This window comes from Halictus rubicundus, chromosome 11 (genome assembly GCF_050948215.1).
Source record: "Halictus rubicundus isolate RS-2024b chromosome 11, iyHalRubi1_principal, whole genome shotgun sequence".
In the NCBI taxonomy this organism is placed as follows: domain Eukaryota; kingdom Metazoa; phylum Arthropoda; class Insecta; order Hymenoptera; family Halictidae; genus Halictus; species Halictus rubicundus.
This window is the reverse complement of record NC_135159.1, coordinates 8,734,614-8,760,401: the sequence shown is the minus strand read 5'-3', so window position 1 is coordinate 8,760,401 and position 25,788 is coordinate 8,734,614. Positions and strand designations below refer to the sequence as shown.

The 25,788-nt window shown below is 33.9% G+C and overlaps 3 protein-coding genes across 9 annotated transcripts; 1 reads left to right on the top strand and 2 right to left on the bottom strand.

The window, feature by feature from the left end:
• Positions 1 to 33: 33 nt before the first annotated feature.
• On the top strand, positions 34 to 25,256 carry Ago1 (protein argonaute-1). Of its 7 annotated transcripts, XM_076796358.1 has the most exons (15): positions 34 to 424; positions 3,207 to 3,480; positions 5,622 to 5,747; positions 9,046 to 9,072; positions 9,160 to 9,300; positions 9,460 to 9,740; positions 9,824 to 10,130; positions 10,262 to 10,484; positions 10,550 to 10,697; positions 10,783 to 11,046; positions 13,658 to 13,976; positions 14,116 to 14,467; positions 14,702 to 15,035; positions 15,415 to 15,614; positions 17,130 to 25,256. In XM_076796358.1, the coding sequence occupies exons 3-15, from the start codon at positions 5,627 to 5,629 to the stop codon at positions 17,236 to 17,238; spliced, it is 2,826 nt and encodes a 941-aa protein (XP_076652473.1). In that variant the 5' UTR covers positions 34 to 424; positions 3,207 to 3,480; positions 5,622 to 5,626; the 3' UTR covers positions 17,239 to 25,256. The 7 variants fall into 7 exon arrangements, with proteins under 7 accessions (XP_076652473.1, XP_076652474.1, XP_076652475.1 ...); XM_076796359.1 differs by lacking the exon at positions 34 to 424 and having other exon boundaries at positions 3,156 to 3,480; XM_076796360.1 differs by lacking the exons at positions 34 to 424; positions 3,207 to 3,480 and having other exon boundaries at positions 5,546 to 5,747; positions 10,783 to 11,025.
• On the bottom strand, positions 3,733 to 4,599 carry LOC143358862 (uncharacterized). The gene has a single exon (XM_076796366.1). The coding sequence runs from the start codon at positions 4,590 to 4,592 to the stop codon at positions 4,401 to 4,403; it is 192 nt and encodes a 63-aa protein (XP_076652481.1). The 5' UTR covers positions 4,593 to 4,599; the 3' UTR covers positions 3,733 to 4,400.
• Positions 4,639 to 7,292, bottom strand: Mrpl53 (mitochondrial ribosomal protein L53). Its single transcript, XM_076796364.1, has 3 exons — positions 7,067 to 7,292; positions 5,390 to 5,502; positions 4,639 to 5,172 (listed from the first exon to the last, which is right to left on the bottom strand). Exons 1-3 carry the CDS (start codon positions 7,210 to 7,212, stop codon positions 4,967 to 4,969), a joined length of 465 nt encoding a protein of 154 aa, XP_076652479.1. The 5' UTR covers positions 7,213 to 7,292; the 3' UTR covers positions 4,639 to 4,966.
• Positions 25,257 to 25,788: the final 532 nt, after the last annotated feature.

Here is a 25,788-nt window from a genome sequence, read left to right as displayed (position 1 = left end):
AAAACTCTTGATCGAATATCTATGTAAGTTGATTATACATTGTGAGGATTTTCAAATCTACCAAATCGAAATTTCATTCAAACCCGTGATATACATATACATATATATGCCTTTGTTTGTAAACAAGAGCCCCATAATATTTACTAGCTACAATCCTGGGTCTTCACGCATGCGCACAGTTCAACGAATCGAACAAGTAGGGGGGAGGGGGCACCTTTTTGCGGATGCCGATCACTGGTTTAGTAAATGTTAAAGATTGCCCGGTGAATTTAGTCGAACTCTCATCGTATTCCTCGTATATTAAACGCGAAAGTGTGGTGGAAAAATTTTCCAACAAAATCCACTACTTATAACAATCAGTGTCATCATCACATAAACGCGGGTATCGAGATAATAATATTGTTGTGATTGCTGTTGTGAAGGGGTTTGTGTCGTTGATTTCTCTCAAATTTTCACCAATATTTCACCGCATCATTTACAATACTGCAATATTACGAAAACTTTCGCTGTAAAAATATTTTCGAATATTTTGTTTTCTATATATTTGGTATTTCTTTACTTTCAACATGATATTGAAAGAGTGACGCAGTAAAAGCGAACACAAATATTTGAGTTAGGCTTCTTGTTCTGGCTTATTCTTATATTCGTAAGAAAATATTTGATATTCTATAAAACTATTGAAATATCGAAAGAGAAAAATACATTTCATAGATGTTTATCAATAGTATTTTAATCGCATTTAAAGCAAAATATTAAATATAACAATTGTAGACAGTTGTTTATGAAACGAAATTATTGTTTATATTATTTCATCAATCAGAAGCTACTAAAAACGGTTTTAAATCACTTTGTTGTTATATTTATGATAAAATCATTAATTGTTATTGTATAAATTGGAAAATTTATGTTGTTTGTGTCCATATGGATTGACAGAAGAACAATTTCAGTCACGTATTACAACAATACAAAAAAGAAAAACGGAAGATTGACAAAATAGGGAATTCACATACATATTTACATGCTTGCTTGGGTAGACAAAAGTGTAAACATTCGAGATTGTTTATATTTTGATTAGTAAATCGATATTTATATGGTATTCGATAAGAATAAATATATAGAATAAAGAATTTGATTGATAAATAGCAATATCATGATCTGATCGACTTTATGGCTATATGTCGCATTAAATTGTTTGACATAACCTATAAAGTGACTCGCTTGGAATCCATTTTAAGTGTCAGATGAATAAATTACAAAACAAACATTCAGTACTCCTCGAATATCGCGGTTCCGATTATATGTGGATTTTTTGGTTGGAAACTTTCAATATTTATTTCAAGTCGATTTATATATTTAGCATACCTGTCTAATTTTCTTTATCGTGGTAAATAAGAAAAGTAAAAGTTATAGTGATTCATTTCTGTTTAAACAATACATAGTGTAAATACATATAATATATACATAAAAATGTTTATATTATTGAGTCACTATAGCTAGTTGCAAAAGTATTCGGCCATATTAAATGTTAAACATATTTTATATAGAATTATGTATTTTTAAATGAAACGTAAATCAAACTTTATTTTTGGCGAACATTTATTAGTTTATTTCGCTAGAGTTTGTTATTTATAATTTGTTATTTATAGTGTGTGTGAAATAAATTGATTACATTTCACACGCACATACACGTATTATAATAACTTTTACTTTTCTTATTTGTTATGATAAAGAAAATTGTATAAGCATGCTAAGTATGTAAATTTATTTGAAATGAATGTTAAAATCATTTAAGATATTAAATATTTGTATAAATATACGTACGTTAAAAGAATATGAATTTATTTCAATTTTGCGGCCTCCCTAACCCTTACATTATTCGAGGGAACACTGCACTTCATGCAATTGTACGATGCACAAACTACCAAATTGCATAAAATTGAAAATATTCTTCTTCTATTATGACAATTAATTAAATAAAAATAGTGGTAATCGACTTGATTATTTTAAAAACGGTATTCCATCATGTACATTTTCTCCAACTACACAGGGAAATCATATTTTAGAACAAATATGCTTTAATTCATTTAAATTATGCTATCATGCAGTATATTTATTCCTATAATATTGCAATATTGTTTAGTCGTAAAAAGTACTGAGAATATTCCAGAAATATAGCAAAAAATGTTACTAGTTTTTAAAATATTTTAAGTAACTTTTTCGTATTGTAGTCATGAGGAGCGATACTCTTTTGTTTCAAGGTCATTCTTAGTTTTTAAAGTACAGCACTCTCTCCCAATAGTTCTCCTTCTCCTTTATCGCATTCGAACGGTTGCCCCACTACTGAACAAGCATGATCGCGTTCGAATGTCAAAAGCGGCTTTTGCAATTTTAATACGTTCAATACATATAAAAAATGATGCAGTCTGTCACAGTAATACGTATTGGAACACATGAAAAGACGATAACTGATTTTTTTTTAGAAGTTAGAATAATTAGTTTAGTACATGACTTTGCTGAAATTTTCAAAACATGTAATTAATACAAGTCTACAAAATGTATTTTTAAAATTTTCAATATAGGCCCACATAAAACAGCTATAAAAAGCAACTTTTAGTACTTTCTTTGCAATTTTGACCAATTGCAATTTTCTCAAAATTCCTTCTTCACATCATGTAGTAAACTGATTGTTCTAACTTCTAAAAAAAAAAAACCATCCAAGTTATATGGTCCAATATTAAAAAAGTTAGTGTCTTTTTAAATGTGTCCCAATATTACTATGACAGACTGTATGCATTTTTTGTTATGGTACATATATATTTTATTCAGATAACGAATTAATTACATATTTACAAATAAATATCAAACAATTAATGCAAATGACCACATTTGTGCTCAAGGAAGCCCCTCGAACTGTTCATTTTGTGGAAAAATATTCCCCTACAACCCTGTACACCGAACTATTGGGAAAGAGTAGTGTAATGCTAAATTTTTTTGTAACCAAAGTTATTATGAGCTATGTTAAACAATAGTATTAGTTGTTACTAATTACATTATCCACAATGCTAGTTGCGAAATAAATGAAAAAATTAGAAGTGACCTTGAATTCTTAAAATTATTTAGAAACATAAACCCTTTCACAAATGAATTATTTATATGATAAATATTATTTTCAATACAATTTCTTATCTTATTTCTTTTTTCCGAAGAAACGCAATTATAATAAATAAAAAGAGATATGAACTCTCCGAACTTTATCGCTGACATGGATAAACACAACTACTAACATAAAAGATTCCCTCTACACAATGTACATTCCCAATTAAAGTGGTAGATAAAAGACTACTTACGTGAAAAGGTAGCATCGTAGTGAAGTTCTCGTGCTAAAAACTTAGAAAATAAGATCAGAACAATGTTTGTGTGAAATTAAGTACAGTGCAGTTATTGATTTCTCGTAATCTATCTTAGTGGCTTCAAAAAAAGGTGAGTTTGTTTAATAATTACTATGTTATGTTTACAGAAAACTGGGTAAGTTTGTATGGAGACATTTTCAACAACAGAATTGCATGTAACTAATAACAGTTACAGCTAGCTGTGTAGAATTATAGTTGACTTACTTCATGAATTATAATTACAACGTATTTCAATTATAATGCAGTTGGTAATTGCTGTTTGAAGTACAATTACAAAGTGCAACATAAATAATCAAATAAAAATTATGAGTTACACTATAATTTTATTACATTATAGTTCTAGGCTCATGACTATAGTAATTAACAATTCAATCAACTGAAAATTTTTTAATTATTTAATAGAATTACGACACGATAGAGGCACAATGTAAATAAATTACCTAATTTAGTTAATTCAATTAACACAACAGTTTAACTAACAGCTTATCATTTATAAGCGAAAAAACTAAAATTGACGAATCGTTATTTAATTTTGTAAAGACAATATATCACACATTATCACAACTTTTCTGTTTATTATTTATTCATTATTAATTTTTTTTTATATAATTTTGATTACATCAAAGATATAAATTGTGTAATGCTTATGAAAATTGTGTAAATATAATGAATCGTATAGAGTCCAATTACGATTAGTCTGCAATGTAAAGGCCAAATTGTACGATTTCATATTCATGGTATAAATAATTTTGGTATGTACAGTTCTAATATTGGTTGCTGTTGGGAATAGTGCAATGAAGTGCTTTAGGCACTTGAAGCTATTCCTATGGGTGTTTACATAGATATTTTTCCATTGAAGTTATTAAGACGTGCAGACAAATCTATCATATCATCTATATATAACAGTACCGTGTAAACATAATTTACTAAATATAAGTAATGATTGATGCATATGAATGAAAAATACATTTTCGAGAAAACAATTTACATCTATTCCACGGGCGTTAATGTTATAAATCTCGAAAGAATGAACGTGACTAAAAATGTGCCTGCTACGAAACAGGCAACAAAAATATACCACGTTTCCTCGTCAAAGACATCCGTAAATGCTGGAACGTGATTATAGAGAGTGTCGATAAGTTTCATATTGTAATTTTTACTGTTGGTAGTATAGCTAGCCATTTTAAAGGCAGGTTTTTTCGTTCTAGCGGATTAAGGAAAAGAAAAGTAATCGAACAATGAAATTTTATTGTGAGAGAAAAAAGTCAATACTTTAGTCTCAACAAAAATAATTTTAAATGCTTGTCAATTTTCTTTCTTCCTCTTACTGTGTACTTAGAACATGCTTTTCCAATGCCTGTATCATTTCCAAGTCTCTTATACAAATTGGCAATGTAGGTTCAATTTTTCTTTGGTATTCTATGGATAAAGAGGAAAGAAGAAAACTGGATTCAAGCTTCAAATTAACGATATTTTATTCTATAAACACTATATTTATATCAAATTAAATTGTTAGCTTGCCAATTAACTTATGAGTTGTTAGATTGCCAATAAACTTATAAAAATACTCCTCTATGTTTGGATTCTCGTTTAATTTTAACTCTTTTCTTTCGCTTCTTCTTTTTCTCGTTGTCGTCAGCTGTTTTTTCACTTCCAGTTTCAGGATCAGGTGTTGATAATGGTGTGATGTGTTTGTTGTAAAGTTCCAAAATATTCAGAGACGTCAAGTTTGCACTTTTGACTACCACATTATCACCTGATACTGGAAGATAGAAACGCAAGAATATGTAAATTTTTTAAAAAGAAAATCCATCTGCAGAAATTTTGAACGATCTTACTTAACACAAAATAATCATTTCCTTTAGTTTTCTTTTTGAACTATTACTATATTTTGTTATCGAAATTTTCGTAAAATCACTGTTTACGTGTAAGAATATTTAACAAATAATTGTTCATAAAGAAGAGAGTGTAATACTTACATAACTTGAATGTAACTACGGGGTCAGACAAATCTGAAACTATTTCTGGTTTCACAATGCAACGTGGGTTTGTTGCAATGATCTTCGGAGTTGTAATGTGAAAGAAAAAGTCTCTGCAAACATAATTCAAAACATGTAATTCATCTAATTTATTACACACTGTTAATTTTTATGAAAAACACATTTATCTCATATTCAAAAATTGCTTAATAGTTAATTTCTATGGTTTCAGACAAAATGACGAAAATGGCGCAAATGGAGCAACAACTACCACTTCAGATGCCAGATTTGAGTTCTCTGCGCATCAGTACCGCTGTGTCTATGCTAGGCAAAGCTTATGGTACTGGACAATGCAGAGGTAAGTTTGATTTATAAACTGATTAGAGATTACTAAATTTTTAGAATAAATATATTTTTGCAAAGGGATAGAAGCAAAGTGCAATCATTTAATTTATAATAAATTGATAAAAAAATATATAAAATACATCATGTCTACACAAAAATAGTTTAGAAGACAATAAAAGAGGTTTTATTAACAAGCTGAGTTAATACATGCAGATACAGTACAATTAAAGGGACTGTGTTATACTCAGCTATCCGAAATAACAACTATAAAATTTTTGTTTGAGTTGTAAACCAATTTTTTAATGTTACGTAGCAAAATACTTGATTCAACGTTAAGCTGATTTGTATGCTACAACTGCAGATGTGTTTGTAAGCATACAAAGGAGATAGAACCTTAATTATCTGAATTTTTGATATCTGAATTCTAGACTATTAGAATACATCTTACGACTGTTCTGTTATCCAAACACCCCTAGTCAATTTTGATAAGTTTACATAACTGTATATAGATCAATAACTTATTTAAATATATTTTCAATAGAAATTTTAGCTTCTCTATTAGTATTTCCTAGAACACTTCAGTTTAAACAATAATAACAAATTAACAAACAGTTTTAGGATATAAAATAAAGTACTTTAAATTGCACATAGCAAATATGCAACCAAAAAATCTGGAATTTATAAAAATCTAATAGAAATGTTGTAGATTAACGTTTACAATATGAAAAATGAACTGTACCTGATTGCGCGAATATCACAACGAAATAATTTACGTTTAATAACGATCTCTTTTCTTCTTTTTATTACGAGATTACTTATACTTTCCGCGAATTATCCCGTAATTTCTCTGACTTTATTTTCTAATGGTTAATTATGTGTCCCATAAAAATGAAGTGTAAAACATAGAGGGAGATAAAGCCGCGTAAAGGGCTCCACCCATGAACAATGCTGGTTCAAACGATTGAAATGCTTCTAAAAATATGAACGTGAACGTCGTCTGCTGGCCACTAGAACTTACATACTGCGCATGCGCGCGGTATTGACGTCATCGGATAGTAACCAAACCTCTCTTGATAAGCAATTATTATTTCAAAACAAGATCTCGAAAGTAACCACTACGTTATTTCTCGAAACAATATATTTTCCTAACCTAACTTACAATATATCATTTAATGAATTTTCTCGAAAGCTAGTGAAATACAATTTTCAGACCGTTCTTTACACATAATAGACCGTAAATTATGTAACGTTGATTAAAAAATCGAAATGTACATTTAAATTGTCTATATCCGACAGAAATTACTTAGATAAATAAAATTCGGATGAACTAACCTCGTTTGCACAGCATTAGGATTGAAGGCATCGAATTTTATAATGACTGATTTTACGGGTTTTAAAGTGAGAGTCCTTAAATGTTTTGCAATTGCACTTATGATTCCTTTCGAACGTGTACGGCTTCCATTAAAAGGCAGCGACATTTCGGAAATCTTGCACGCAATCGCGTGTCATGCACAGAACATTCTCGCAGAGGCGAAGCTAGTGGAATTATTTTCACTACGCATGCGCACGCAAGTGGGTCTCTGAACGTCGCTAAGAAACTCGATATTTCAATGCGCATGCGTACCTACGAGTCTGTGTTTATTTTTCAATGCTATTTTACGAGAATATACCGACGTATTCTATTCATAATTTTGAATGTCGATACAAAATCGATGTTTTAAATATGTCTAAACGTTCAGCTGCACACGTGACATAATAAACATAATATTTGGGGACTATTCGCTTTATGAAATTGTGTATTTATTATAGAATGTACTATGGTTCAAATGCTCCGCGCTACCCGTTTCTAATAGTCGACAAAAGTTTCACGTCTTACTGTCAAATTATAGAAAAGTTACAAAAAATGATGATTTTGAAACAATTAAATGTACGGCACAAACATCTATTGTTGATACTGTAGAAATTTTACGGATATAGTTTTGTATATTTTAAAATGTATCTTTTGAAAATTAAAAAATTGTAATGCATAACCCGATAATGCACCACAGCGCCAAATATATCTAGCGTCAGTTTTATTTCTCGCGCGCCGATTGGTCGAGCTAGGACCAATCGGAGTCGAGTTGGTAGCAGCCATTGCAGAAGATAGTCTCGTTTGCAGTGTGTCGTGTGGTCAGTGGGTTTTGTGTTAAATTTTTTACTTATTTATTAGTGGTTATCTGGTATTTTTCATCGTCAACAGTAAAAATGCATCCTGTAGGACGGCGTGAGTATTGCTATTCACTAATTTTCTCTCGTAATACCTAAATATATCACATAATACATTCTCTTGCACTTGTCTAAGCCAGAAAAAGTGTCTGAGGCAGTTCTGGCCCTTTGTTCCTATTTGATTACTATAGAGCAATGAAAATTCATCCGAATTATGCACCTATTAATAACTCCCACATTTAATCAATCGAAAATGATAAAATTGAAAAGAAATTTTCAGAAGGTCTCGAACAATTCTCGATTAGTAGGCTCACTGTTTCGTCACGTTTCATCCGTCAGAATATGGATAACGTGTGATTTAAAATTAACCAGATATTAGAAAATTAAAGTCAAGTCTAATGTCGAAATATCAGAAGTAGCTTTTATAAATTTATTTTCATATATTTTCAGGATCACTAAAAGATTGTACCTCGATTATTCGCTGTAGGGTTAAAGCTTCAATACCTCTGTAAATTAGATTTTTTTAGGCGTAACAAATTCCATATATTATTTTTCCTCTTACATCGATGCAGTTTTTTTAATTCTTATAACTTTTTCCTTAGTTCGTATTTGTTCGGAAAACTATAAATTGATCGAACTGTTGAATATTAGCAAGTAATTTTTGTTGTTGTTCAAGCAATTTAATTCTTCTCGAGTTATTTCAACAATATTAAATTTATTCGAATCTTTAACTTCCTTTCGATGCAGTTATTTATTAAAAAAATGTTGTCTAAAGTTTTTAAGCTTCCTGAAAATAATTCAAATTATTTAAATGTCAGTTTTAAGGACAAAATTCGATTCTATCTAGTTCTATAAAATGAGCCACAGGTTCTTAACTACAAACATAAACAAGAAAAATTGTACAAATGTACATTCTGAAACTTTGTTAAACAATTGTAATATTTTCAATCATATAGTTGTATCTCTACCCATGAATCTAACTTTCTTTAAAGAATTCATAACATGAAAATGAATATATATATATTTTTTTTTATAAAACTTAATAATACCTCAAATAAAAATACAATACTGCAGAATTATTACATTTCTTTTTCGTTTATTCTTAGCTGCTGTGCTCGATGATCAATTAATATGTAAGACTTCAAAGATTAAACTCGAACAGTTTATTAAACATAGTTTTAATTCAATTGTGCAAAATTCTGATTTCGTTGTTTTTGCAGCTCCCCAACCTGGATCTTCAGCGAGTACTTCAGTTGGAGGAGGATCAGAAGCCACTGGGAACAATGTTGCGGCTTCCAGTTCTCTGGGACTTGTTCCCATACAGCAGACACACACACCTCCGCAACCTCCTGAACTGCCAAGTAAGCGTTTCATTATTCAAAAAAACTTCTACAAAACTGGCACGATTGATGTATCGGATTGTCGATGTCAGTTGTCTTTATTTTAAATCAAAAGAGATGCTGCAACTTATAGTTGTATGGCCTATCCTGGGCATATAATTAGAAATATTAATTTTACAGTGTTTTCATGTCCTCGGAGACCAGATATAGGACGTGAAGGCAGAACAATCAATTTAAGGGCCAATCACTTCCAAATTACTATGCCACGTGGTTATGTACATCATTATGATATTAATATTCAACCTGATAAATGTCCTCGTAAAGTTAATAGAGAAATTATAGAAACAATGGTTCATGCGAATGGTAAACTGTTTGGAACTCTCAAGCCTGTGTTTGATGGGAGAAATAATTTATATACGAGAGATCCCATACTTATTGGTAATGACAAAGTAGAATTAGAGGTAATTATAGCCCTTAAAGAAATGAATACACCTATGTTATTGTTATAATTATTTTTTCTTCTTACTAATTATTGTTTTTATAGGTTACACTACCTGGTGAGGGTAAAGACAGAGTTTTCAAAGTGTTTATAAAATGGCTGGCTCAAGTTTCGCTGTTCGCTTTAGAAGAAGCTTTAGAAGGACGTACAAGACAGATTCCATATGACGCTATACTTGCTTTAGATGTTGTAATGAGGCATTTACCATCTATGACGTATACTCCAGTAGGTAGATCATTTTTCAGTACGCCAGATGGGTATTATCATCCGTTGGGAGGAGGCAGAGAGGTCTGGTTCGGTTTCCATCAGTCTGTTCGACCATCGCAATGGAAAATGATGCTGAACATTGATGGTATGTTACAGTTTAATAGAGTAATTGAAATTTTATTGGTTGAAAATATTACAGGATTTGATTTGATTGTGTGTGTAATTGATATTATTTCATTACCTAAATTACTCATCACACATATTTTTTTATTGAAGTATCCGCAACTGCATTCTACAAAGCACAACCAGTCATAGAATTCATGTGTGAAGTGCTAGATATTCGGGACATAAATGAACAAAAGAAGCCCCTCACAGATTCCCAACGTGTGAAGTTCACAAAAGAGATCAAGGGTCTCAAAATCGAGATTACACATTGCGGATCGATGAGACGGAAGTATAGAGTGTGCAATGTCACTCGCAAACCTGCCCAAATGCAGTCGTAAGTATGCATAAAGATGATCGAATTGTTACTCAGAATACATTTTAATGTTCTGAAAATTTCAGATTCCCTCTACAATTGGAAAATGGGCAAACAGTCGAGTGCACTGTTGCAAAGTACTTCTTAGACAAGTATAAAATAAAGCTACGTTATCCTCATCTCCCTTGCCTACAAGTTGGACAAGAACACAAGCATACGTACCTGCCACTTGAGGTTCGTTCAGTATATTTTTAATGATGTGTATTGCTTATGTGGGATATGGCATGTGTGTGGTAATGTTTAAAAATGTATTTTTTAGGTCTGTAACATTGTTGCTGGACAACGTTGCATCAAGAAATTGACCGACATGCAGACGTCCACTATGATTAAAGCAACAGCCCGTTCTGCCCCTGATCGCGAACGAGAAATAAATAATTTGGTGAAAAGGGCCGACTTCAATAATGATTCATACGTACAAGAATTCGGTCTGGCGATATCGAACAGTATGGTGGAAGTCAGAGGACGCATTTTAGCCCCGCCCAAGCTACAGTATGGAGGGCGCGTAAGTTCCCTCAGTGGACAGGTGAGAGACTTCCAACTGAATCAGTCAGGTCTAGCCAAATCCCACATTTCCAGAGGCTCTTGTATTATTTTTGGAAGGGATATGTTTCTTTTCAATACTCCACCATACATCATCACTCACTATTTGGTCTATGTAACTTTAATCAAACTCTATTCTTTTTGCATTTGTCTCATTAGATTTAGTAATCTTTTAAAGAAATTATGCTGTAGAAAATTCTTAGTGATTTTGTTCGACTGATCCAGGAGGAAACCTACTTTGGAAAGGCTTTACTTGATCCTTGAAAATATCGAGAAATATTAATTATACTCTACAGCTTCCACTTATTGCAACAATTTTTTTGGAAAATGTATATATTCGTTCAGTGATATTCGATTTGAATTGTATAGAGACGCGTAGTAGAAATTAATTAGATGAAACTTTTGCATCGTGAAGTTGCGGAAATAATATGGAACATTGTTTACTAATTATCAGAAAATTTGAAGCGTTTCTTTAGACGTCAAGACTAGAAATCTAAATGCAACGAATGGACATGTAAAGGTTCGTTCTGGACATTAATATCTGGAGCTTTCACAGAAGTCTGCAAGATACTATGATTGAGTGGATAAGTATACAGAAGCCATGAAATATCTTTAAGAGGAGTCGAAGTATGAGTCGAAGTATGAGTCGTGTCTTTACCCATGTTTGGTTTTTGCATTTCTTTTAATTTTTGCTGTGAGAAAACGGAATTTTTAAAAAAATGTATATGATAACATAAGAACGCTGCAATCTTTCCCAAAACAATAATACATTTGGCCTTAACTTTTTTCTATTTGAAATGCATTCGAAGAAATCAGTAAAGTAAAAAAGTTACCTAATGAATGTATGGGTTCTAGACCTGGTTGATTTTGATATTTGGGCTGTTAATGTAATGACCGTTTCACTTACTTTCCTCGAGTTATCAACAAATTAAACAGTGTATGACTTGAGAGTAGAAATTTAGAGAAAGAGTTACGATTTTTGTTAACCCTCGGTCGGTACAATATAATTTTGTTTGAATACGTCCTGAATAAACTTACACAGGCTACGCAGATCCAAATATGTTCTCAATTTGTCCCTGAAACAAAACAAAACCGAAGCAAATAGGGACAGGACTAAACTTTCGAAAAGGTCCATGCTCCGAATTGGATGGAATTTTGGAAATAGGTTCTTTTTCGACTAAAATAATGATTGCGAGAAGGATTTTTGGCGTCTTGACAAATTTTTTTTACCAATTTAATGTCATTCATACTCATTTGTATAATGGGTAAACTTTTTAAAACAAATAATCACTGTGTTTATGCATCCTTCGGTCTGCATAGAAAGTCGTCTATTGTTATAGGGGAGGGGAGGCAGCCTCCCCAAACCCCCTCCTCGCCTTCTACTAACTCAAACATACTCCGATTTCTCTTTCTTGATATTCGAATTCCAAAAATGACGGAATCATAATAAAAGTAACGTCCCTCAGGCGACAGAAATTGCAATGACCGAAATTACAGGCTTGGCTTAGGTTCTTCGAGAGATTTTATTAATCTGCAGAATATACACATTTGATGACTTCTATTAACTGCGAAAATGGATCTGTTCCACTTTCTTTCACCTCGTAACGTCATATAAAAACTCATACATGCGGTCAATATGGGTATCTTCCCTAATCAGCGTGTTTTACAACTTTACAGTCTAAAAAGGGTCTTTTAAAAGATTTACCCTTTATACTACACAGTGACAGTAAGGTAAGGAATGACATTAAATTGGTAAAAACAATTTTTTCAAAAATCCTTCTCGCAATCATCATTTTAGTCGAAAAGGATCATATTTCCAAAATTTTCGGAAGTTTAGCCGAATATTATTTGATAATCGTTCGATCCGAGCTTTACGAGGACTTACAGCAGGCTACATAGTTCAAATATGTTTCCGTTTTGTCACCGAAAAGAAATTCAATTCTCAATTTACTGTGATCTTTCGATAATGTATTTCAGATACGTGCATTTAATATTTATTAGGTCAAAATCATCCAGACGATTAATTACAAACTTACAATGATTTGCAACTACTATTTTCCACATAACGCCCTAATTAATCATCAAACGCTTTATCTTAGACAGTCAAATGTGTTATTGTTAAAACCAGAAACATAGTTTCACCAGTGAAAAACAACTCTATAACAATCTCGATTTCATAATGCGAAGCTGCGAGCTCAGTGACGAGTAACAGTGTAACATACTTGTCAGGACAAATCCAAATGGAGTCAGTATTTGCTGGCCGAGGGTCAACACAATTTGCATTACTTTCACAGTCCAATATCACCTACTATTCCCTGATGATGCCAGTCCATTCCATGCAGCGGTCGAACACAGATAATTGCCACAACTTCCGTTTGCTCTTACATAGCTTTTACGAAGGCTGTTAAAGTTTTTAACGAATTTTTCTTCGCTTCCGAATGAGAGAAAAAGGAAGCAGCGTGGACTGCATGGACTGTGCGAAACACTGGCGCATCTACCTTGTTTATTTGTTCTACTCTAAACGACACTATACGCCACACAGTGACCTGTATACGCATATATATATATATGTTTATTTCTCTTTTCTGCTAAAGACAAAACAGCAAGCTTTGCCTATTCAAGGTGTATGGGACATGCGTGGCAAGCAATTCTTTACGGGTATCGAAATCAGAGTCTGGGCAATTGCTTGCTTCGCACCGCAGAGAACCGTGCGTGAAGACGCACTGAGAATGTTCATAGCGCAGCTGCAGAGAATAAGCAACGACGCTGGCATGCCGATCGTTGGCCAGCCATGCTTCTGTAAATATGCCACTGGGCCCGATCAGGTGGAACCCATGTTCAAATACCTGAAAATGACGTTCGCGTCGTTGCAGCTTGTGTGTGTCATACTGCCTGGGAAAACACCTGTCTATGGTAATTAACATTAACTTGAAATTTCAACTTCAAGCAGAGCTTGAATTATACAAAGGTTCTTATGAAGAACCTTCATTTCGAATAACTGTTACAAAGAACCAAAATTTCTGCCTATCAAAAAATTCCATTTCGTTTACAGCTGAGGTGAAGAGGGTGGGAGACACGCTGCTGGGCATGGCGACGCAGTGTGTGCAGGCAAAGAATGTCAACAAGACATCGCCTCAGACACTATCCAATCTATGTCTGAAGATCAATGTGAAACTGGGTGGTATTAATAATATTTTGGTGCCCGGAATCAGACCGAAAGTGTTTGACGAGCCTGTCATATTCTTCGGAGCTGATGTAACCCATCCTCCTGCTGGGGACAACAAGAAACCCAGCATCGCTGCAGTAGTCGCCAGCATGGATGGTCACCCATCTCGATACGCAGCCACCGTAAGGGTCCAGCAACACAGGCAAGAGATTATTCAAGAGCTCAGCTCGATGGTTAGGTGAGTAAAGTGATTTAACTTCAGTTATCAAGGTTATCGTGGTTGTACTGGTTAGAGATGCGCGAGAACCCGAATATGCTCGAAAATCGATTTATTCGAGAATCCCAAAATTTTCGAGAACCCGTTTTGATCCCGAATAATATTCACGACCCGACTTGACCGAGCATTTTCGGGTTGTCGCACACTTCTAGTAATTGTGGTTTGTGATTGTTCACGTGTGTTTTTGTTTTGCAGGGAGCTTCTTATTAGGTTTTACAAAAGCACCGGAGGGTATAAACCCCATAGAATAATTCTATATCGGGATGGTGTTTCGGAGGGACAGTTTCTGCATGTGCTGCAGCACGAGTTAACTGCTATTCGCGAGGCTTGTATGAAGCTTGAGGATGATTATAAGCCTGGGGTCACGTTTATCGTAGTACAAAAGAGACATCACACTCGCCTTTTCTGTGCAGAGAAGAGGGAGCAGAGTGGCAGGAGTGGTAACATTCCTGCAGGGACAACAGTTGATATTTGTATCACTCATCCGACTGAATTCGACTTTTATCTGTGTAGTCACCAGGGCATTCAGGTAAATTTTTCATCCATTCGAATTTTAATTTTGTAGGAAGAATATTTGAAGTTCAAAATTTGAGAATTTTTTTTATTGAAATACGGTTGATTCTTGTTTCGAACTATTCTATGTACTCTATTTAATGGCTACTGGTAACCAAAATAATTTTAGACATTTATGAAATTTGTTAATTAAATGTATCAACTCTTATACCATAACTTTTAAATTTTGTCTCATAATAATTATGATATCTGTTTTCTTTTTTTAACATTGTAAGTATTTAAACAACGCTGGAAGAGGGAAAAACATTTTGCAATTTATTTTGAAAATGAAGGGTCTGCGATGTGCGATTAAGTAAAACTATGTAAATAATATTTGACTTCTTTTTTTTTTATAGGGAACCTCACGGCCGTCACACTACCATGTCCTCTGGGACGACAACCACTTCGAAAGCGATGAATTACAATCTCTTACGTATCAATTGTGTCATACGTATGTTAGGTGTACGAGGTCTGTTAGTATACCTGCACCAGCATATTATGCTCATCTTGTAGCATTCCGAGCCAGATATCATTTGGTAGAAAAGGAACACGACAGGTAAGTGCAATATTTCGCTCTCAGATAAGACAAAATTTATTTTTATTTGTAGGTAACAATTCATCAGTCAGAAAAATTGTCTTTCCAAGATACAAAAACTTCTAAATATACTCTGTGCATTTATCAGGAGTACAGAAATGATACAAATTTACAGTGTTTCAAGTCCAACACCTTGAATATCTCGCTTATAAAACAGGTTACATATACTTATGAATTTTTATTTTGGAAACTATTTGTCGGACTGAGTTGACCCACTTCTTTTTACCTTAATTTGGAAGGTTTATTCCATGGTTAAACAATTTGTGTGCCGAAAAATTAATTTTGTAATGTTACTTTGGTAATCTTTGGTAATGGGTAACAATAGCATACAGTACAATATCAGAAAACATAAATGATCTTGAAATAAGCCTGACCCTGAGAAAAATAACACTGTTCAACAAAATTAAACGTTTTTCCTTAATGTACTTCGTCTTGATGTACTTATGTCTTAATTATGTACTTCGATCAATAAAATCGATAAAAATAGTCCCATTTACATAGTGTTTGGACTTATTTTAATCGGAAGAATCTTGAATGTCCATTGGTATTACAATTATAAAGATAAGACAACAATTACTGAAAATAAAATTTTCCAGTCACCGCATTGCTGCGGTCAATTTTCTTTATTAAGCATTTCCACAATGAAATGTGAATATAACTCGTATTTTTATAATCTTTTGTAATGATTGGCACCCAAAAAGGCAAAAAAAAATGTATTTAATTAAGCATAGTAAGCAAAGACATACTTGAGTGGTACCAACGTCGACTACGCATAGCGACGGCCCTGGCGAGTCGCGAAAAAGCTGCAATGGCCGTCTGGCGCGAACGCGTCGCGCACACGCTGTCAATTAACATTTTTTGATCCTCCTCGTACATTAAGGGAACCAAATACTTCTCGTAAATGGTTTCTTTACCCGAAATGTCTGTAAAATGCATTCCTGTATAGTAAATTCCTGCTACATAAAGGATTTTTCACATAAATACAAAAATAGAGCGTACAAAGTACCCGCGTCGGCACATTTTCAAACTTTAACAACCATTTACAACTATTAGGAAGTACATAAAAATATAATTGACTATATGAATATGTAGAGGAGAGTCCCCTCTATCTCTTGACTCAAATTTGAACTTTCTCGCGTATTTAGTTTTTGCGTAACACGTCGTTTCGTATCAAAATCGGGCATTTTTACAAAAACCAAAATTTTTCGAAAACGTTGCGTGATGGAGCAATTCTACTTTCAGATTCGGTTTTAGGATGACAAAGTGTATAAGAATCACCCAACAGGTATTGCAAAATTTTTTTGGTGTTGGACAGTGTAATTTGTTACAATACATATTCGCCTTTTTAAACCTAATAATTTTTTATTCTGATACTTTCTTGTATTATCAATAATAAGCGAGATATTTGCGATAATGAAGCCAGTTGGGACCTTCTGTAGATTCAATTATTTAAACTATTTACTGTTTATGTTTTAGCGGGGAAGGTTCCCACCAATCAGGCTGCAGTGAAGACAGAACACCGGGTGCAATGGCAAGAGCTATCACAGTTCACGCGAACACAAAACGGGTTATGTACTTTGCATAATTTCTTTTCTTTCTTTTTTCGTTTTATTTTCACAAACACACATGCAAAGTATATCATAAAATAGTTTAACCGTCATATCTTGCATGTGGAAATTTCCTAGACTGCTTGAATGCTAGATGATCGCCTCACGTGACCAATTTTTACGTTAAACTGAAGCAAGGTCTACCCAAAACCCAATCGAAATAATCTTATATCAAATTTTCTTCTTCTTCTCCTCCTCCTCCTCCTCCTCTCTTTCTCACTCTCTCTATCTCTCTATCTCTCTCTGGGTTCTGGTCAGACTTTTCACTTTTAATATTTTACGGAGTAAAAGAGGTGCTTTTAGTTAATCATGTTTCCAATTAGACTAAGACGTATGCAGCTCGACTGTTAAGTTAATTCGCTGGACAGGCAATTAAAGACGTAAATCAGCTGCAGTGCATATTACGCTTACTTTTCTTTAAAAAAAAAAAGAATTTTTTAGGATAACAGTAAAATAAAATGAGAATTCACAATTGTATGAACCGATTTTTAGGAGTGTGCGAAGTTTCTTATTTCCTTGCGAGAAAAGAGCACGTTTTTAGATTTACGATTTTATATATATTTATCGCATCCATTGTATTTATTCTAAGGTTGCGAAAATTGGTCACGTGTCGAGGTAATTAGGGAGATTTTGAAATTGTTGTTGTCTCCACGCCAATGGGTAAAAGGGATATATTGTAATGAAATTTTGAAAATGTGGCAAATTGAAGGACACAGTGTTATATATTGTCATAAGGGTTGAACAATGTGCCACATTGGTGAACGATATTTGTGAATTTGTGACTCTTTTCGCATAATCACGAATCATTACAGAAATGGTATAACGTCATTATTGGTGTAGAATGCCACTGATTTGTCATCGCAATGATTAACCCTCTAAAGACGAATTCCAACAAATGAATAATTAAAAAAAAAAATTGTCTGCACGGGGTTAATTCATTTATATTAATTAGTAGATTACGGATTTTATTCATTTCTTAAAACTGAGTAAAATAGAGAACAAAAGAACCATTATGATGATCTCATAATTTTTTTTAATATCAAAAGAAAACAATTCTTTGACCAACATTAAAATTGCACAATTTTTATTTCGCATGAATATCCGTAGTTTATTAATTAGGGACAAAATGGTGTACATTTTACAATTTTCATGTCACTGACAATATTTCCCGCACGTGGCACAGGAATCATTGTCATTGATGATGCAGCTTGAACTGTGGTAGCACTTAATTCATATCACACATTAATTTGAAAGCTGAAAAAAGATAGCGACGTTATCCGCTCGGATAAGATAATATGTCTTGAAATTAAGTTTGGATTAATCAATGCCAGGGATGATTTGAATGATACGCTGAATAGATGTAAGAATGATTCCAGACAAATTTGGAGTATAGTGGAGAGAGACCAGTTATGTTTATTATCGTATATAAATTTTAAAGGCATGAGATTTTTATTCGAACCGATTCTTTGTTCACGATCATGCGCGGCGAGTGCGATCTATTTAAATAGAACAGAACAATAATCTTAATGAACACAATAATTGTATTAAGAGCCTTAAACGCGACATCAACGTAGAGTCACTAGATAGGGTAATGAAGTGTAAACGTGTATTGAATGCTGTGCGCCACAAATTGTTTACTGTATGTTTGTTACGATCGTTGGTATACAAAAGCGTTAATTATTATTTGCTGTTCCAAGGTTTAATTAAGACTTACGATTTAATTCATTCATGAACCAGTATTAATATAACATTGTCCGACAGCAATTTTACGTTTTGGTGATTGCTTAGTAGACGAATTTTACAGAGTTTGGTACACTAAACATGAATTTGAAAACTATTTTTTGTCAAATTAAGTTTTCGAAAAATTTGATCTCTCGGGTAAAGTAAAATTTTTTTTCTTCAACCGAAGGAGCTATCAGAATGTGTTTTTTCTAGAATGATTCTGTAGACTCTAACGAATATAACTGTATATGCTTTAGTAATATTGTGAATGGTTAAATAATGTTTGAATACAGAAACGATGAAGCTGTATTTCTATTCAAATTCGTATTCAGCGCTTCAAAATCTACAAGAATCACCATTTGGTTACAAAACCGCGAAAGCAAAAGTAAATCGTTAACAATATAAATATTATTTAAGAATTCGTGAATTACAAAATTTTAACTTGGAACAGTCGTAGTTCATGTACCAACGATTCTAACTCTAGATTTTTAAGTACTAAAGTGTTAATATTATCTCGGAAAGTATGAAAAGGACCTTACGCTACCAATAATTAATATTTATTCTAGTTGTAAATTTAAAGCGGTAATCGAGAGTATTTCTAGTTTCCGTCTTGATAAGAAAAGCAGGAAGAAAGAAAGAGGGGAAAGTAGTTAATTTGCTAAAAGTAATTTCATAAATCAAGCATGTAATTATTGTACCTTCGCAACATGACGTCTTTTAAATCGGTTCTGTTCACAAATCGGAACCAGTTGTGCAAATGCAAACAGTGAAAGTGGAATATAGCGAATATTGCGATCGACGAGTGTGTTTAAAATAATTCGCATGGTTGAGAACGTGAAGAAGCTGAAATCTAATTAATTAGTAATCCGAATCGTAATGAGGCCATACAGATGTATTAGGTTTTAAGCGAATCAATATACTACAACCGCGGTACACAATTAACGCAAGGAAATACCAAAAAAAAAGAAAGAAGGAAGAAAATATTCGCTATCAGTGGAAATTAATTGATCAAAGAATGTTTGATATTTCCTTACGCGTTCGATCACAGGAATTAGCCTCGATTTGTAAATATACCTCAGCTATTTATCGACATTTACCCGAGACATGAATTGCTTACAAAGATTTTTGTAACTTTTAAGGTAATTAACGGTTTATGGTGGTAGATTAATGCACCGATCTTTCCAATTCCGGGGTTGACAGAAAAATCGTATTAAAATGTGTACTGGTGATTAAAGAACACACACAGGACACATAGACAGAATACTACAGGGCCCCTTTTAACGGACCCCGAATATCTTCGAAACCGTTGATGACAACGAAAAATGTGCCAGACAAAACTTGCGTAATTTTAGAGGCTATGCTATCTGATGCCAGCTAGTTTTTTTTTTAATATACTGGTCGATGCATCTTGTAATTCTCTACAAAAAGGGGCAGACACACTTGTGGCTGACAACCACTGGTTCAGGAGATATTTCAATTCGAATGTCAAGATATCTTCTGAACCAATGGCATTTAGTTTTTTAAGGAAATCGTGAACTACATGTGTTCATAAATATTTTTTTCATAGATTGATACGTGGAGAACATATCGAAGTCATTATAAAACAGTACTAGGCTTCATATAGTCGAAAAATACCCATTCAAAAGATGTATCAATTTCAAAATGGTGGGGTACTTTTCGGTTGAAGTATTAAAAGATATATGCTTCCATTTGGAAAAGAAAAAACGAAGATACCCTTCAAACATCATCTACGCCATCGCCTGCGAAAAGAAATTACAGTTCTGTTTCGAGAAACTGCGTCGATGTTTCTATTCAGAATAAGAAAGTTCTATGCCCTCTTCTTTTGAAGTTATTCTTTCGACACCGTTTAGTGCCGGAACACAGAACTCGAGAACAAAGCCAAGCCGCATAGGTACCCTGATCCAAGAAACAGCAAAAGCCGATTCCGAGCCACTGCCATTTCTCGAAACAGAACTGTAATTATTAAAGAAAATTGTGCGAAATCCACGTGAAATCATATAACTTTTGTCTGAAACATTTTCGAATATCGCGAACGGTTTCGGAGATATTCCAGTGTGTCGTTTTAAACGGTCCAACCTGTAGCCTTTTTGAAGACATTCAAACTGATAAGACAATTTAAGGATCCTGCGACGAAACCGATTTCACGGACTATGACTAATTAGTGTGTAATAAAATGAGCGGATCTATTTACAAAACAGAAGCCAGAAGCGTCTACTTCTTACCATGTGTCCCAGACAGTTTTAAACTATAAGGCAAATAATTTATATTTGTATATCGTATATATTATATATATATATATTGTACATACGTACGTATACATATATATGTATGTGTATGTACGTATGTATGCATGTGTGTGCGTGCGTGCGTGCGTGTGTGGACAGGCAAAAAAGAAAAATTCACTGTGTGCTGCGTGCAAAACACGAGTTATACAATAATTCCACGGTATAAAGAAGGCAATGATTACATTTGTACATTTCGAATGTGATCTATTTACGTAATTAGTAAGCTGTCTTAAACGAATCTGTTGTTCACATCGTTGTCAGTGGTTTTAAGTGACGTTTCAGTTGAGTCACGTCATTTTTTATCAATCGATCGTCGCAGTATCAACGGCGACAACCAAGTACAACACTAATCTTGCGCTTTTATAAAGAACAGATGATTTTTGTAGATTTTATTACATCGTCAGTTTTGAAAGTATTCAGTTTAGACGAGACTCCAAGTTTTTAGCACTTAAAGTTTCATTTTATAATTTAACTACCAAAGCTATGAGGATGACACTTGTGACTAATGATTCTATAGATTCTCCGAAATACACATTTTTGTAATGTTAGAACTATTTAAATAATTCTTATAGCATAATAGAAATACATTATAAAATTATAAAAGAAATACATCACTTTCTTTAGAAGTGTCTCTGGCATCATTCTTGGCAAGATGACATGAACACTTAAAAATTCGATTTTCTTTGTTGTTTTTTAATGCTGCAGTGTTTTCTATTTTAAGTGCGTTGCCAATCTAAAAAGCTTCACCGGCGGAATCATTGTACACAAGAATCTTTCGCATAGCTTCTGAAGTAACAGTTGAAAAATTCTAAATCCAAAATGTTCTTTTTTTTTCAATTAATTTCGGACATAAATTCGACTCCGACTGAAAAGAGCCTACAAGAATCGTCCGCGAGAGCAAAAGTTACGATTTATCGAACAGACGTAATTCATTGTAGACTAGTCCGAGCACAAAACCCTTGAGCCGCCACGAGAACCATGACGGCGCAGGGACTTTCGAATCGTTATCAATCGCAAATGAATGATGGAAAAGCGTATGCCTCTGTCGGACTCTTTAAATGTCAAAGGATAGTGGTTGATTTCTGGGCAGTGTAAATATTTCTAAATCACAATTGACAATTCGTTCCAGTTAATCCCGAATTAAGTTTCGGGAAAGGTGAGGAGGTCTTTTTCCAAAGACGACTCCTACACCCTTAAATTTCCACTATTATCCGTTGCCTTTTCTCGCGTGTAAGCGAGAGAACTTGGAATGTACTAGCGTAAACTTGAACTTGATTTAAGAATCGTGCGCGAAAGTGGGAGACGTAGATATGTAATGAAAACAATGCCGGCTTTAAAGATATCAGAACTTTTCTTTCTCTCTCTCCGAAGAGAAAGGGAAACAAGATCAGTGATGGCGTTGCCAAAAATGAGTAATAATTAATCCATGCCACCACGATATGATATCGTAGTTTTATAATTGTCTAGATATATCTCTTGTTTCTAAATGTGAATGTGTCGTACCTACCAATGAATATCGCACGAATAACCATATTGAGTAAAGGTGATTACTAGTTAACGATATAGCGGTTAGTCGACTATAACAAAAAAAAAAAAAGGAAACTTACTACTTCACGGCTGAAGCATCCAGATGTCTTATCTACAACCGCTTCTCTGTCAATGATCTCATAGAAAGCTAGCTGAATCTTTTCCGTTACTTTGCGGTGTGTTGAATAACACGAGCTCTCTTTCTCTCTCTCTCTCTCTCTCTCTCTCTCTCTCTCTCTCTCTCTCTCTCTCTCTCTCTCTCTCTCACACACACACACACACACAATCATTTATATTCATGGGGTCAATTGTACCCTATAATGAAAGAAAGAAAGGTTTACGCAAGTTTGTCATTACGAAATTCTAAACCCCCAAAATATCGCTGTTTCTAGGGAATCGGTACCATAATCTTTAATCACAGTAGCTGTCCTCACTTCAAATTCTTCTGTGGAGGTGAATTGCGACTAGTTAGGATCTAGAACCTAGATTAATCTGGTCTAGGTAGCTTCTGTGGCTGTGGCAATTGGGTTTAAATCTGGTCTGGGTAGACCGAGGCATACATACTCTGTGATTATAAGGTGTAAATTAGATCTAGATAGCCCGAGGGAGACATATTTTGTGATTACGGGGTCCTCTGTAGCCTGAGGGACACATGGTCTACGACAACAAGGAGTAAACCTGATCTCCATAACTTGAGGGATATACACTGTATGACTATGGGATCTAAATTTGTTTTAGGTAGCTTGAGAGAGACATACGCTATGATTATGAGGTAGCCTGGGGAAACACATCATCGCTGACTACAAGTAGATCTGATCTAGAAGGACACGTACCGTATGGCTATAGGGTCTAAATCTGGTCTAGATAGCCTGAGAGAGATATAATTTATGACCATGCAGTCCTCGATAATCTGAGGGACACATATCGTAGGACTATAAATTCTAAATCTGGTCTAAGAAGCTTAAGGGAGAGATCCTCTATTCACATCCGCTTCACACTGACGTTAGATCAAAAATCGTAGATCAAGGTTTGTCCCATTGAGTCCATTCAAGATAGCTGGTGTCTTAGCAGAACTTCCAACTAGTTGCTTCTTCAGAAAGGGTCTGGATTAGGTTCCCATCTCTGATGTTGTCACAGGTATAATTTGTATTCGTTAGAAATCGTCCTGGTAAATTCAATGAACCCGTCGCCTTCATCTCCACATTACCAAAATGCCTCGTGAGGTCATCGTGACTATTTCAATTGATTCGAATGATTTCCTGTTAACCCTCGGCACTCGTGGGGCACTTCGACCCGACTACACTGCTACTGTGGCATTGATTATAAGTATCAATCTCACGTCGACAATGTGCCTCTATTCGAAGACATAATTAAAAATCGATCAAGAACGTCTTTCCAGAAATGTACATAATATATCAAAATATTCGCTGCGGGTCGCAGCGGCTGCTCGTTCGTCCGAGGGTTAAACGCAAAAGTGATGCGAATTTCTTTGGGAAACGTTCGGAACTTCTTCCGTAAAATTTCGCTCGACTAGCCTCACGCAAACAAACGACAAGCACATTTCTTAGAAAAAAAAAAGAAGAGAACAAACGAAAAAAAAAATAATAAACCAATCAGACTTTCGGCACGATCAAACGAACCGCAAGAACATGGAAATAGCATTTACTTTTGTATCAAACTCGAGTCAAGCATCGATCCAAGCTAGTGATATATTTGTAACTTGTAAGTGTTTTCGACGCGAATGTGATAGCGTAAATCCAAGAGAAGATTGAACATGTAAAAGAGTGTTTTCTGAGCGCATCGAAAGTATGCAGAAAAAAATAAAACGACGTAAATTACAAATGAATAATTGAATGACTGTTAAAAAGTATGATGATGAGATGCGTTTGAGACGGTTCGATCAATTCGAATGAATTTGATGTCTGAAGAAGAACAAAAAGATAACCGATATCTGCGGAAATTGCATAAGGTTTGCCCGTTCCAAATATTTGTCATTTCACACGTTGCACGTATACTGTAGTAATTTTTTTTCTAGCTTTTTCTTTTTCTGCGAAAAGGAGAACACTATAGGAGGCTGAATTCTTTCGAAATTTCTTAGTAAACTTAGGATGTTTTCTCAACAACAATTCTGTATGCTTGTGTTGTCTCTTAAGTTTCACAAATTAAAACGTTCAACTTCCATAGTTCTATTTTGTGGTCAATTGTACAGTATGGAAAATTTATGATAACACTGTCAACTCTATATATGTTTAAACGGAAGCTTCGAGCAAAATCCGAATCAGTGTCAAACACACAGAGGTTTTCAATAAACTAATATTTCTTTTTTTATTTTTGCAACTTGGACGCTCAATAAATCTTTCGATGAAATGTTACTCTGGTGGATCGAATTATTACGAGAACACATCTGCATGTTTATTTGTTAATAAAAGCTGCAAAGTACAGTCGTTCGACCATTTCTTTATCGTATTTTGATGGGTGTACAATACAAAACAATTAATCTGAGGAATATTATGGCAATAAAACAAAAATTAATTAGCAGTATGAAATATATATTTAAAAAAGAAAACAGTAAAAGAAACTAGTATATACATCTTTGAAAGAGACGGTAGTTTTGCGTTACTTAATTGTGACGCTACGCGGCGTCTTTTCTCGCTGCTAAAATTGGTTAATTAGGGAATATAATGAGGAAGCTACAAAATGACATCAACAAACAAACTTCCTTCAAAAATTATAATATGGATATGATATATTGAGGACTGTTGCTAACTTTGCATGTTGCTTATTTCGCATATTACTTGCTTATTTTCGGTTGATAGAACGGGAGGTTCTATCACAGACGAGTTATAAGGATAGACCTAACATTTTATGGGACTTCGTGTCTCATGTTCTGAAATATCGACTGTTCAAAAATCAGAGGTTTTTGGTATTCCCTCTACGATTTAGAGTGGTGAGTTTAGGAATTATATTGAATTA

Bases quoted from the DNA above. Each gene is read 5' to 3' on its own strand.
- LOC143358862 (XM_076796366.1), bottom strand. From the start codon at position 4,592: ATGGCTAGCTATACTACCAACAGTAAAAATTACAATATGAAACTTATC.
- Ago1 (XM_076796357.1), top strand. From the start codon at position 5,612: ATGGTTTCAGACAAAATGACGAAAATGGCGCAAATGGAGCAACAACTA. The intron at 11,047-13,657 runs GTGAGAGACTTC...TTTCTGCTAAAG, and splicing joins TAAGTTCCCTCAGTGGACAG to ACAAAACAGCAAGCTTTGCC. The intron at 15,615-17,129 runs GTAAGTGCAATA...TTTATGTTTTAG, and splicing joins GTAGAAAAGGAACACGACAG to CGGGGAAGGTTCCCACCAAT.
- Mrpl53 (XM_076796364.1), bottom strand. From the start codon at position 7,212: ATGTCGCTGCCTTTTAATGGAAGCCGTACACGTTCGAAAGGAATCATA. The intron at 5,503-7,066 runs GTTAGTTCATCC...TTATGTTTGCAG, and splicing joins CCTAATGCTGTGCAAACGAG to AGACTTTTTCTTTCACATTA. The intron at 5,173-5,389 runs GTAAGTATTACA...TCTATCTTCCAG, and splicing joins CGTAGTTACATTCAAGTTAT to TATCAGGTGATAATGTGGTA.